The following is a 13,229-nucleotide window of genomic DNA, read 5'->3' as shown; positions in this document are numbered from 1 at the left end:
TACGTACAAGATTTAAACTGCAATCCGCACACAATGTCAAGTACTTCTTCACGCTTGTTTCGGTACACAAACATAAATCACTATACGAACGAGTCAAAGCAATGTGAAACATCAAACCTACAGGGAAAAAAAACGCTCAGAAACAGATGGTACTGAATTTTTATTCAGCATGTGATATTAAATCTCACATAATTGAATATTTTATTATTTTTTTCATCCCGACCATAAATAATAATTCTCTGCGAAATTACATTTGTATTATTTGCTCTATGCAATAGTGGTTTAAATTCTATGATGTGCCAATTCACGGTCTGAGAGTCGGCGACGCTGCGCTAGAAGCACCGGGTGAATGTCGGTTCACCGGCACGGATTCACCGGTGAGAACGACGGGGGTGAAGTGGGTGAGGATCTCACCTGCTTCACCGTCTTGCTCTCCTCCTCTGCCTTGAGCGCGTTCTTCTTCATGCTCTCCTTGAAGCTGCTGTGCTGGTGCGTGACCACCTTGCCCGCAGCCTTCTTCATGCTCTTCAGCGGGTAGCTCTCGTCCGCCGCGCCCCCGTTCTTCATGAACCTGCCACAGCGGGCGGGCACAGGGGGGTTGAGCACAGGGGGTTGAGCACAGGGGGTTGAGCACATGTGGCTGAACACAGAGGGTTGAGCACTGGCGGGTTGAGCACAGAGGGTTGAGCAGCGGGGGTTGAGCACAAGGGGTCGAGCACTGGGGGGTTGAGCACATGTGGTTGAGCACATGTGGTTGAGCACAGAGGGTTGAACACTGGGGGGTTGAGTCACATGGGGTTGAGCACTGGGGGCTTCGTAAAACCTTGTTCGCGGCAAAAAAAAGTACTGCGTTTGGTGACGATTCGCGAGTTACAGTCGCGACGTCCCTTTATGCAATACAAAAATTGAATTCTACATATCTCAATCTCTATGGTCGCCAAGCATTATTCGGAAATTTTAATTTGTTGTGTTGGTACGAAAAGTTTTATGTGATGATGTAATGAGCCCTTTTTTGACGAGAACTATTTTAATTGTTGACAGTTTTCAGATTACCTACTATTTTTATGTGTTTGTGTATAAGTAGTTGTATTTAAAATGAGCGAAAGTATGTTAAGTGAACGAAGAACTATACTGGATTTAGTGAAAAAAGGAGCTAAAGCGTGTTGACCACCAAGAAAACTTTGCACCTTGATATCTCAGAACATTGTTTTGGAGCATGGGCAGTTTATTGCAGCAACCTCCTCAGTTAACAAGGATCGCAGGCTTTCGCACCTATTGCCTGAAGTTGCTCGGCTTCTGGTTTCTAGCCGCGTGCGGACGTAACGTCATAATTAGAAATGGCGGGAAGTAAAAAAAAATGAAGCAAAATGACGGACGTGACGTCATAATCCAAGATGGCGGATTCCAAGCTTCCTGCCGGGGTCAGGATCAACCAAGATGGCCGCTGGGGTCAAGGTTAAAGTCAAATGTCCCCCAACGGCTTACTGTCGGCGCTGGTCGATGTGGAATTTAAGTCGCTTTGGGGACTTTTTTTAAGCCTTCGACAATTTTTGGGTAATTAAACAGGAAATTTTACCTTAAACCAGGAATTTGGTTTCCCTCGAAAAGGTATTATTTTAGTTTTAAGATTTTTTTATATGTTTGGTTTATGGAAATGTTTTTTCCCCAAAAAACTTCAAATTATGGCTCATTTCGGCGAATTTCGGGTCAAACTAGGCAAATTTTGGAGGCAACTTTTTTTAGATTCTGGAGATAATCAAGAATATGTGTATTGACATAGACAAAATTATTTTTTTTTAAAAAAATTTGGAATAATGCTATGTCTTGCGAAGATTAATGTGGTGGTGCTTTCAACATTTCTGTTCACGTGGCAGCATGCTCAGTGCTAGTAGGTTACGCACGAACTCATGGAACATTTCTGTGAAACAAAGTACCTGCGAGAAGATTATTTCCACGCCTCAATGAAGCCCACACAGCAATTCGTGTCACGTTGAGAATTATTGTTATGAAGTACTCATACACAGAGCTATTCAAATGGTGTGTTGTAATCCCGTATTAGTTTGTCAGATTTCGCTGTGCCATTCAGAAATTATAAATGTTGGTGCAGGTGTCTGAGAAACTTTGTAGGTTCGTCTGTCTTCATCACAATACATTTACTCTCGCGGGGGGCAAGGGAAAATATTAGCTCCGGTAGTCTTTCCTCTGAAGTGCCTGAATATTCAACACTTTGGTTCGCTTTTATGCTACGCGCAGCGGGAAAAGGATGGATGTGTGGGAGGGGTGTAAAAGCCGCGTTAATGGAACTGGATACCCCCAACAGGAAGGGATTCCGCGCGCCAGGCTTGACAACCTGACAACGCCAAGCTTCTTCGCGTCCTATTACCATGCCAGGAGCAGGGGCGCATCCATAATGTATTTAACGGCATCGGCGTATCGGGGATTCACGTCGGCGCGGTTGGCGACAATGGAATAGTAGTCTGCCAACCTTCCAAAAACTTGGACAAGTCAAGGATAAAGGTGTGCGCATCAAAGACCCACACTTATTTATTTGTCGGTACAGATCGCAACAACTGTGATGCAGTTAGAGATAAATAAATTTTTAACCACCATCTTGTAATTTTGTGGTGACAACAAAATCTTGCTATCACCAATAAGCCGCGTTGTAGTTATTACAAAATTATTTTGCTGGCAACAAAAACAAAAAAAAAAATCAGGTGAATTTTTTATTGAAAAAAATTATTTTTGGCACCCAAAATACGTTTCCTTTGACGCCGTGTGGTATTTTTATGAAACAATTTTTAATGAAAACGAAGTATTAAGCTTGTTATAGGACATTGCCGAAATCATATATAAGAAGTTTTAACTTTTGCAGTAACACTTTTATTAAAAAAATAAAATACAGCATTGAATTTATTTGAATGAAACAACGTATATGTTATTAAATTTGTAATCTTTGAAGTATGACTTCTGGAACCAAAACAGCCTGTTTCGACTTTCTTTTTGATCTTGGTTTTTGTGTTTGACTTCGCCACAGCCCTGGATTAAGATGCGTCACACAAAGTTTAATTAAAGAACGGTAATAAAGTTCATGGGAAAAAAAATTGAGCATTGTAGAGCTGTTGATGTTTGTTTTCGTAAAAAATTTTCTTCGATAATTTTAAATAAATCCGTGATAAATTATAGGTAAATAGTTGTAAGTTGTTTTGAAAAAAACCAAACACTTTTTTATAATTTATCCTAGCATGAACTATGAGCCTGTAATCATATGCTATACATTTAGAATCAAATGTTTGTAGGTATTTCTTTTTTTATAAAACTCATTTATGTTTAGGTCATATTAATTAATAAATGAGTAAATAACTTTCTTCTACCAAAATCTTTTGAAAAAAAAAAACCATGAATTTTTCAGGGTTTTCGTAAAATAAATTTTTTATACATTTATTAATGTTATCAAAAAATTAGTTTTATTAGAAAATATTCATAAAAACTATATATATATATACAAATATACCAGACTAAGTGCCAGAGATAATGATGTAATGGGAATATTATATAGTGTCTAAGCTTTATAAAACTATTAAATTAACACTAATAAAATTTGGTTAGAAAATTTATGAACAAACAGCCACATTTATAACATGATTTTTTTTTCAGTCATACTGAAAACCCAGAGTTTTATAAGGAAAAATAGTTTAGGAAACTACCCCTTGAAATGCGGTAAAAGATTTGTTTAGTTTTGTCGGATTCTTTAATCTCACTAAAGATGAATCCAGACATACTGTTATTTTCCAGAGAATTTTTTTTTTCAGTTCGTTCCCCCCACAGATCCGGAGGAAAACACGTTCTCCTTACTCCTCCGCTTCAAGAGCCATAAACAGAAGCTAGGGTGCATCCCATTCACGCGCAAGATCGTAGAAGTGAATGTGCGTTCGATACGCTCGCAATCTCCCGTTCGCATCACTCCTCCTTCCCGGCCAAAGTGCAAAAGGGGCCCTGGAAAAACTACGTAGAGGTTGATGTCTATTCGACGGTGAATGTGCGGAGGATTTTGCTCTGATAAATGCGAGCACGTGTCAGCAATCGACCTAGATAACTAAACGCAAGAAAACCCCCGCACAAAGTGGCATGCCATGTAAACAAATCGTTAGTACAAACGAAGTTAAATAAGCGAACCGATTTGTAACTGGTATTTAAAATAAATCAACAGCATGTTCATAAATAGTTTTTCAGGAAATTTAACTCTTACAAAATCAAGCTTGTGTGCTAACTACTTATCTCTTACACTACGTGCGGTGTTTTAACTTTACTATCTATAACACAAAAAAAAATACCACGAGCTACAAATAAATTAACTATTTTAAGTGCTATTTATTTTTTAAAAGAAAATTAGTTTATGGTTGTTAAAAATTACATTGATTCAACTATATTTAAATTTAAAAAAAACACTATTCAAAGAAAAATAAATGAACATATTAACAAGGTTAAAACTTGGAGGCTACCGTGAAATTTTTGGATTGTGGGTATGTTTTATTTGTGTCTTGTCGACAGTGAGGTATTAGAGTTAGTAACACTCCTAACAAAGACGAGGAACAATTCACAGGGATGGGAAGCCTGAGATGTACATCAAGTTCTGTCCCTGCCCGATTAAACCCGAACAATTCACCTTTGGCCAACCTCGGGTTTATATATATATTTATATTTCTCTGTTTATTTTAATGTAGCTATAATAACCTAACTAACCGTCCATAGTGTTTTAAAGTTTTTTAATGTAGTTAACCTAACCAACCACTTTTAAGATTTGCATTCATTTTTCCTGCGCAAAAATAAAACAAATCCCGAAGTTGGCCGAAGGTGAATTTTTCGGGTGTAATCGGGAATGACAGAACTTGATGTACATCTTAGGTATCCGTCACAGGGATGAGATCACACCCGAACAGTTCCGAAGTTCTCCGAAGTCTTCCGATCGCTCGTGAAAAAAGAAAACACCATATTGCACGGATATATAAATTTTTACGGTCGTGGATTATATTAAATAGCGCTTACCTAACCTTACAAACTTTTCGTTTTAGTTAAGCTAGCCTAATCTAACCCATCATCACGAAAAAAAAAAATAACTATTGTTTATTTACACTGACCGAACCTAACCTAACCTTTTACTTCGGTAAACTTCGGAACTGTTCGGGTTTGAGGTTGTGGCTTTCATCCCTGCAGGCTGTCCCAATAGATGGAGCAGCATACGGCCGAAGCTGAGTGGAGCCAGCCACTGGGACAACCACGGAAAACAGAAATCACGATGTCCAGGAATGCGATTCAAGTGTCTTGCCGCCTCTCAACCGACTCAATCCATTTAATAGTTTTATCCTCGGAGTAAGACATGAATTATTTTGGAGTGTTTATTTTTAAATTTAAAAAAAAAACTAGTCTTCCAGTATTCGCCAGAGATGTGTCGGTAACGAGCAAATTCATGTTTGAACATGTTGCAAATTCACGTACAATACGAAACTCGGGCACGGAATTTAACGTAGAATACTTAAAAATAATTCCGAGCGTGAAAAATATACTCAAAATTTGTTTTCGACTAGATTTATCTACGCGAATTACACGTAGTTTCCGCACCCACCGTTAGATATCTTCCGGAGCAGCTACGTCAACTATTGAATTATTTAATTTGCAGAACAACATTTTAAAGTATATAATGAAATGGCTCTGATGAAAGCGAAAAAAAAATTAAATTAGTAAACCCCGGGCTTGGACCTCGTTTTTTAAATAATTCTTTTATTAAAGTAGTATCTATATTGTCAAAATTCATTAAACCGTTAATAATTTAAAGTTTCCCTTTGACTATGTGAACTTTAATTCGCCCCATCCGCAATAGATGGCAGCACTGTGGCTATATATTTCCGTTCCATGCACGGAATTACTCTCACCAAATGCCGTATACCTAGAGCTAAAGTGTTAAACACAAAAAAAAAATTGCTCCTGACGAATCGATTGTTAGGTGAAGAAAAGTCTTCGCTTTATACCGGCTCGGTGTCCAAATACCGAGACTCGCCGTGGGTAAGGATCGAACCCATGACTTTCGAACAAGCGATCTTTCGGACTGTAAAGAGGAACAAAGAAATGTCTTAAAACTAGATCAGGGCTGTCGTGTCCGGAGTCACTAACTAGTGTACTTCGTGGCTTCTGGATTTGTGACCGCGTCCGCGTGAACGATGGTTGGCCAGACGTTTCGGCCTGCCTTCAAGGGGAAGCCTACGATTCACTCGTCCTTCTGGACATACCCGAATACTCACGTTGGCAAAACTTCTTTCAAGACGAGAGAGCCAAACGCCCGATCGTGCATCTTCGGTATTTTTTTGGTTAATTGTAAATAAATATACAACTCAAGATAACTAATGGTCAATTAGTTTAGGATAGCTACATAATACATACTTTAAAACATTGTGGACGGTTGATTTGGTTAAGATAGCTACATTAAAGATACTGTGAAATCATGTAAACGGTTTCCTAGCCCTGGATAGCTACATATTAAAAAGTTATTTGCTAAGCAACCATAACATGATTATACAGTATTTTTTATGTAGCTATACTAACCTAATATAACCAACCATCCACAATGTTTAAAAAGTATTTATAATGTAGCTAACCTATCCTAATCGACCGCAAAATTTAATGCCACACCGGTTTATACAATGAGATAGAACGGGGGGAAAAAATCGAGCATGAATTTCGGGGAACTTCGGACTTGCGTCCCTGGTCATTAAATCCAGTCCTGGATAAAAAGCAAAGCGGACCACGAGTCGAAGTGCCCAACCCCCGCATGGTAGACTCTTTTCTACTTTGTCCAACACTTCATCCAGACCATCCTCTGTCTCCTGTAAATTCCTACACGTAATGCATGCCAAATTGCATCCCGCACGAATGTGCCCAGGGTTTTCCCTGTGTCTGTGCAGGTTTTACCGGGCCCAACCTATCTCTAGTTATAGTCTAGATTTAAGAGTGAGGGTAGTTAGTCATGGCGCCAATCGCTGCCATGGCTGGCCAATCCCCTCCTAGCACATGATGCATGCGACCCTCTCCCTGCATGGCTAATCGCAGCATGACTAGGCGTCCTATAGGCTTCGGCCTGAGACGCACCTAGGTCCCTCCCTAACCCGGACCCCTCCAAAATACACTTAGTTTTAGTTAGGTTAGGAAAAAAAAATTGAGTATTCGGGTATGTCCAGAAGGACGAGTGAATCGTAGGCTTCCCGCCTTCAAGGGCGACCGACAACTCGGAAGCCAAGGGGTACATAAGGAGTACATGACTCCGGGAGAAGCGCTCGGTCACCCTTGGCCCGTGGTCATTTCGCAGCGCTGCTGCATCACGCGCCAGATCTCCCAGCAGATGGACGTGTAGGCGACCGCCATGACGGTGGTCGGCACCACCAGGATCAGCAGCAGCATGTACACCTCGTGGAAGCGCCACAGGGGGAGGTTGTCCCAGTACTTGACGCACCAGTAGCCCTTCACTCGCAGCCCAACCTCCATGTGGACCTGCAACAGGGAGGGTGCAGGCTCGCGTGAGCACCGCCGTGTCTGGTGGCGCATCCCGCGTGAGCACCGCCGTATGTCGCAGCACTTATCGCGTGAGTGCCGCTGTAGCTCGCAGCAGGGGCGAAGCCAAGGGGGGGGGGGGTTTAGGGGTTCAACCCCCCCCCCCCCCCCCCTTAGCACCAAATCTTTAATTAATTTCTTATAGACATCACTCAAACAAATTTCATATTAAAATTAATAAAAATTTTACCATTACAATATTTAAATTTAAAAACCAAAAACTGCTAAAATAGCACTATTTTACACCTTAAAATCCAAAATTTCCCGGGGGAGGACCCCCGGACCCACCGCTTTAATACGGGGGGGGGGGACCATGCTTCTTAACACCCCCCATACACAAATCCTGGCTACGCCACTGGCTCGCAGCACATACCGCGTGAGAACAGCTGTCTCTTGTAACACATCCCGCGCGAGCCCAGCCGTATGTCGCAGTACATCCCGCGTGAGTACCGCCATATATCACGGCACATCTCGCGTGAGCACAGCTGTCTCTTGCAACACATCCCGCGTGAGCACCGCCGTGTCTTGTGGAACATCCCGCGTGAGAACCGCAGTGTTTTGCGGTACATCCCGGGTGAGCACCGCCGTATGTCACAGCACTTCTCACGTGAGTACCGCTGTGGCTCGCAGCACATCCCGCGTAAGCACCGCCGTGTATCACGGCACATCCCGCGTGAGCACATCTCTCTCTTGTAACACATTCCGCGTGAGCACAGCCTTGTCTTGTGGCACATCCCGCGTGAGAATCGCCGTGTCTCACGACACATCCCGCGTGAGCACATCTCTCTCTCTTGTAACACATCCCGTGTGAGCTCAGCCCTATATTTAATACTATAAAAATTATTTACCTATTCTTTACTTCGTTGCAATAGGCTTCTGATATTTATTTTTCCAACGAATTATTTTATTTTTGAAAGGCCGAATAACTCCTTTAATATTTTCGTTTAGGAAAAAAAATTGTCAATTTTCTCTTAAGTCGTTGAAAGCTTCTCGAAGCGACACCAGGAATGGCTGACGCTATGAACGAGGCCGTCAGTTTGTGCCCCCCCCCCCCCCCCCCCCCCCCCCCCCCCCCCCCCATGATGGGTAGATCGCGAGTTCGCCGAAAGGCCAATCCGTTACGGCCGTTCGTTTTATTCATCCAGCGGCGGCGCGATAATGAGCGCTAATTAATAAACGGGAACAGGTCCGCCTTCATTTCCATTCCGCGCGCGAGTGAAATGAAGATAGACCGTCTTGCTGGACGCTCGCGATGCTGTCGCTGACGTAATGTAAACATTTTTTTCTTTTCTACCGCCGCGCCGCTTCGTTCGAGCCGCGGTTTTTTTTTTTTTTACTTTGCTTCTAGAATCATCCATTCCCTCCCCTCACCAACACCCCGTCTATTCTCCCCCTACATAAGAATGATAACTTGCTGTGTGCACGTTTTTTGACTGAACAGCAGGTCTTGGATCGCACTGCGACCCTGGTGGTTCGAGCACGCTTTGTAACAATATGTACTGTTTGTATAATCTGGATACAATTTTCAATGGGCTTTATCACAATGGGAGCATACATCAATTTTTTTTTATATTTCTCTAGTTGTAGTACCCAGCCGTGGTTTTAGTTAGAAATATCGCTATAGCTCATGGAAACATATAGTTTTAAAATAACACATAGCATCTTGGAAATAATCAGTGAAAATATTTTTTGAAATCGGTTGAGTAGTTTTCGAGATAAGTTCTTACAAACAAACTCACACTTTTTATGTAATATTACTATATATGTTTTGCGAGTTCACGCGCATTAGAAGTGAAACTTCACAGATGGAGGTACAAGAACGTAAAATAATACGTGCAAGTATGAGAGTTAAGCAAGTATGAAAATACGTAAATACGTAAATGAGATATAATACAATCATGTCATCGAGTGCCCCAATACTGAGCCTTCTCCCCAGATTTGTTTCACTCCTTATCGTGGCATTTTTCGTTTTCCCTCTGAGCTCTTCAATTTGGTTACGCTCTGATGAAGTTATCACCTAAATTTACTCTGCCGATTATAAAAAAAAAGTTTCGATTTAGTAACTATTGAAAGAACGCGAATAAATGCTAAAAACACTTCCTACATTGAAATCAAGTGCAAGCGAACCAAAGACGCTCGCATCCGTGGTCGTAGAACTGCCTTGGTCGTAGAACTGCCTTGGTCGTAGAACTGCCGGGTTCGAAGAAGTGCCCGGGTCGGAGAGTTGGTGTTCTCATACCCTCCCCCCCCCCCCCCCACTAACATTCAGCGCACAAGTCAGGAGGGCAGCAGCCGCTGCGAGTGGTCGTATCTGCTCCCGCCAGCTGCGTTCATAACTCACACCCCCACACACCTCTACCACTCCCCCCCCCCCCACGGGTATTCATCCCCCCTCTCCCCCCGCCCGGGCTAAGTTAGGTATGAGTGGTGTGCAACCAACCGACCGTTTGATTGCCGGCCGTAAATTTCTCCCGAGAGCCGACCCTGCACAGGGGGTGAAGAAGAAGGGGGGGGGGCTATTTGACGGGTGTCACGTGACCCACGATCCACACCCCCCCCCCCCCCTTCTCTTCACACACACCTTCGTGCCTGGTATGGAATGTGCGAGAGTGCCGCAAATAGAGCGTGCTATTTATTACCTTCCGGGACGTCTCCCCCCTTCCCCACCCCCCTTAATATCACCAAACAGTGGCAGAAACGTATTTTACTTACTAACGGTGTGGATTTTTTTTTTAACAAAGCAAATATTGGTATTCTGTCACGAAAATTAAGTTGGTATAAAAGAAATATTCTGGAAACATTACACAATTATCTCATAAAGTAATAACCAGAAGCACGGATTTGTTTACCTTCGAAATTTCAATTTTTCACATAATAGGATTTTGTCAGACAACTAAGAAAAATATGCAACGGATATTATTTACATATACGTATATATAAAATTGTACATCGCATATTACATAGTGATCTGGTAGAGAATTAAATTTAATAAGTTACTTCGCCTTGAACGATGGAACTAGGAATCGTGTTTTTTTTCTACAATAATTTTTTAGTGGGAGCTAAGGGATCTCGCTCGTGGTGCGAGGAAAGGCGGAAAGACCCTTTTTAAGTATTTTATACAAAAGAACAAAGTTCAACCCAATCATAATGCAGACACTATGAACTTGCGGAGCTCGGTAGTAAAATTGGGAGACAAAAGATTTTTTAGTTGTGGCACCGTAACGCATGCCACTGGCTTGCTTTGGTTTCAGTGCTGTTTGCTTATAATCACACAACACTGTATTTTTTTTTTTTTTTTTTACTGAAACAGAAATATTCACGTAAAACTAGAGATGTTTGTAAATGTGTAAACTTACACGAAAACAACCGTACTTGTGTTGTCCCAGTACTTCCAATAGTTAAATTTATTTGTAAACCGTTCCCTGAATATCTTGCCAGTATTAACTGCGCACATTAATACGCACGGTAAAACAAAATAAAGTAAAAAAAAAATTAATTGTTGAATATTCAATTACCTTTGTTTAGGTTTTAAAAAAAATGCTTGAATGAAACAACAAATAAAAAACAAAATTATGTGCCTATTTTTTAAAGAACTACTCATTATTATCTCGAAAAACGTATTTCATATATGCAAAAATAACCATAGCCTTGTGTTGCACAAAGTTACAATATTTTTACTGTAGTATTACAAACCATTCTTTGGCAAATGGTTTTCAAATGAATCTTTTGTGAAAGTTACAAAAAAAAAAAATTCTGCGTACTGTAGTTCAACTTGAAAATTTAGCAAGTCATGGAATTTCGATTTTCACCGCCAGAGAAATTTACGCACCAATTGTTTTTGACTTGAAATGTACAATGCATATCTTAAAAGATACCTTATTTCTCTTCTCTGTGAAAAAAAAAAACCTTCAAAAGTAAATTAATTCTAGCCGGTTGCATTCGCATTAATTACCACGTTCCTGAACGTGATAAATTTAACTTTTGTGTCTTTGAATATATTTTACAGGTAAATTTACAATAAAGGAATTTCAAATTGGTCTAAAGAATAAACTTAGTCCTGCCTTAACAATTAATTTTGAATAACATGAAAGGAAGCGTTACCGGAAAATTAAAAGGAAGCTAAGGAATTTTACTTTTGCATTTGCCTTCCAACGAAAATTCTTGTGTCAAAGGAATCGACGAAGCAGGTGGGAATTTTCCGACTAATTAAAACTTAAATTCTTGGAACACCTGCTCCGTAAGACATCTTTATAGCCGCTTAGTTTAGGACTCCTGGCTGTTCCTTTCAGAAGAAAATCACACCTATTAGGTTCAGAATCGAGATGAACAATTACTCTTTATAAAATAGTCCATCACAGTATATTGAACACATATTTTCTATTTAAGTTCTTAAAACGAGCGAATGAATATTTTATTTATATAGTCAAAAATTATTTTAAAATACGGCTTGGAAAAACAATTTGAATTTTGATTTTTGCTGTATATTCAAGTCACCAAAATACCAGTTTATCGAATGGGAAATTTAACGCCTTTTTTTTTTACACAGTTCGAGGTTATAATAATGTTTAGTATAACGATTTTTGAGCTGAACACTTATGAGTAGCACATTCGCTACTAAAGTTTCGCTTCTACGTTAGTTTTGTTTTTTAAATCACAGAAGTAAAAGCAGTAAAAAGAGTTAATAACGAGAAAGTATTTTCAATAACGATATCAAAGAATTAAATTTGTCAAAAAAATATATTTGACGATCTATGTAAAAAATTATATGAAAAAAAGCACTGACTTTAAATCTTAAAACATTTTTTTATATGTTTTGATTTTGTAAGTTTCTCGTAAATTCGACACACAAGTTGACTTTGCCTTTCTAATTTTAGCTCAGCTATCACGCTGAATTACTTTTTAGAGTCGTTTAATTTATAGTTTAATTTAATAAAAAAAAGAATTTTGCCAGAAGATTCTTAAATTGCTTTAGCGTTCCCAAGATTAGTATTTTAATAAAATTCCTTGTCGAAAATCAGGTCCAAAACAGGAATTTAATTATTTTCCAAGTATTTTTTAAAAGTTTTATTGGAGCTTTAATATTAAAATTTCAGTCTGCAAATCGAATGATTCAATAGTTGACGAAGCTGCTCCGGCAGTGAATTCTAGTAACATGTGCGGAAACTACGTGTGATTTTGCGTCAAGAAATTTAGTTTAAAACACAATTTGCGTTTATTTATCACGCTCGGCATTATTTTAACGAATTTTACGTAAAATTTCGTGTCCGAGTGTCGTATTATACGTGTACGTGCAACATGAAAACACATGAATATACTTGCTACCGAGATTAGATGTTACAAATACATTTCTGGCGAGTAATGAAAGATTCGCTGACAATTTTTTTTTAAATTGAATATAGGTTGTTAACGTTAATCGTCTCGGAAAATTACGATGGTAGGCTTCATGTGAGAAACGCGCTTGACTTTAATTTACTTACTTTAGCCAATCAGTGCTTAGCTTGAGGCGTCCTCGCGCTCCAGTTAGAGACACACCCTTCCCCTCTACCCCTGTCAGTGAGCAGGCGATGACAGAGAAAATTTATTTTCCTGTAATCTGACGAGAAAAAATAAAGAGTTCTAACTTATAGCTCTGC

General features: G+C 40.0%; 1 protein-coding gene across 2 annotated transcripts in view; it reads right to left on the bottom strand.

Moving 5' to 3' along the window:
• Positions 1 to 13,229, bottom strand: part of LOC134539298 (QRFP-like peptide receptor) — a 210,227-nt gene that overhangs the window by 18,135 nt on the left and 178,863 nt on the right. For both annotated transcript variants that reach the window (XM_063381204.1, XM_063381205.1), the window contains exons 4-5: positions 7,331 to 7,536; positions 415 to 571 (exon numbers count right to left, since the gene is read on the bottom strand). In XM_063381204.1, coding sequence (XP_063237274.1) covers positions 415 to 571; positions 7,331 to 7,536 — 363 coding nt within the window. The remainder of the gene's footprint in view (positions 1 to 414; positions 572 to 7,330; positions 7,537 to 13,229) is intronic.

The sequence above is a fragment of the Bacillus rossius genome, chromosome 15, assembly GCF_032445375.1.
Source record: "Bacillus rossius redtenbacheri isolate Brsri chromosome 15, Brsri_v3, whole genome shotgun sequence".
NCBI lineage: Eukaryota > Metazoa > Arthropoda > Insecta > Phasmatodea > Bacillidae > Bacillus > Bacillus rossius.
Note: the sequence above shows the minus strand (reverse complement) of the source record. Positions and strands in the feature narration are given on the sequence as shown.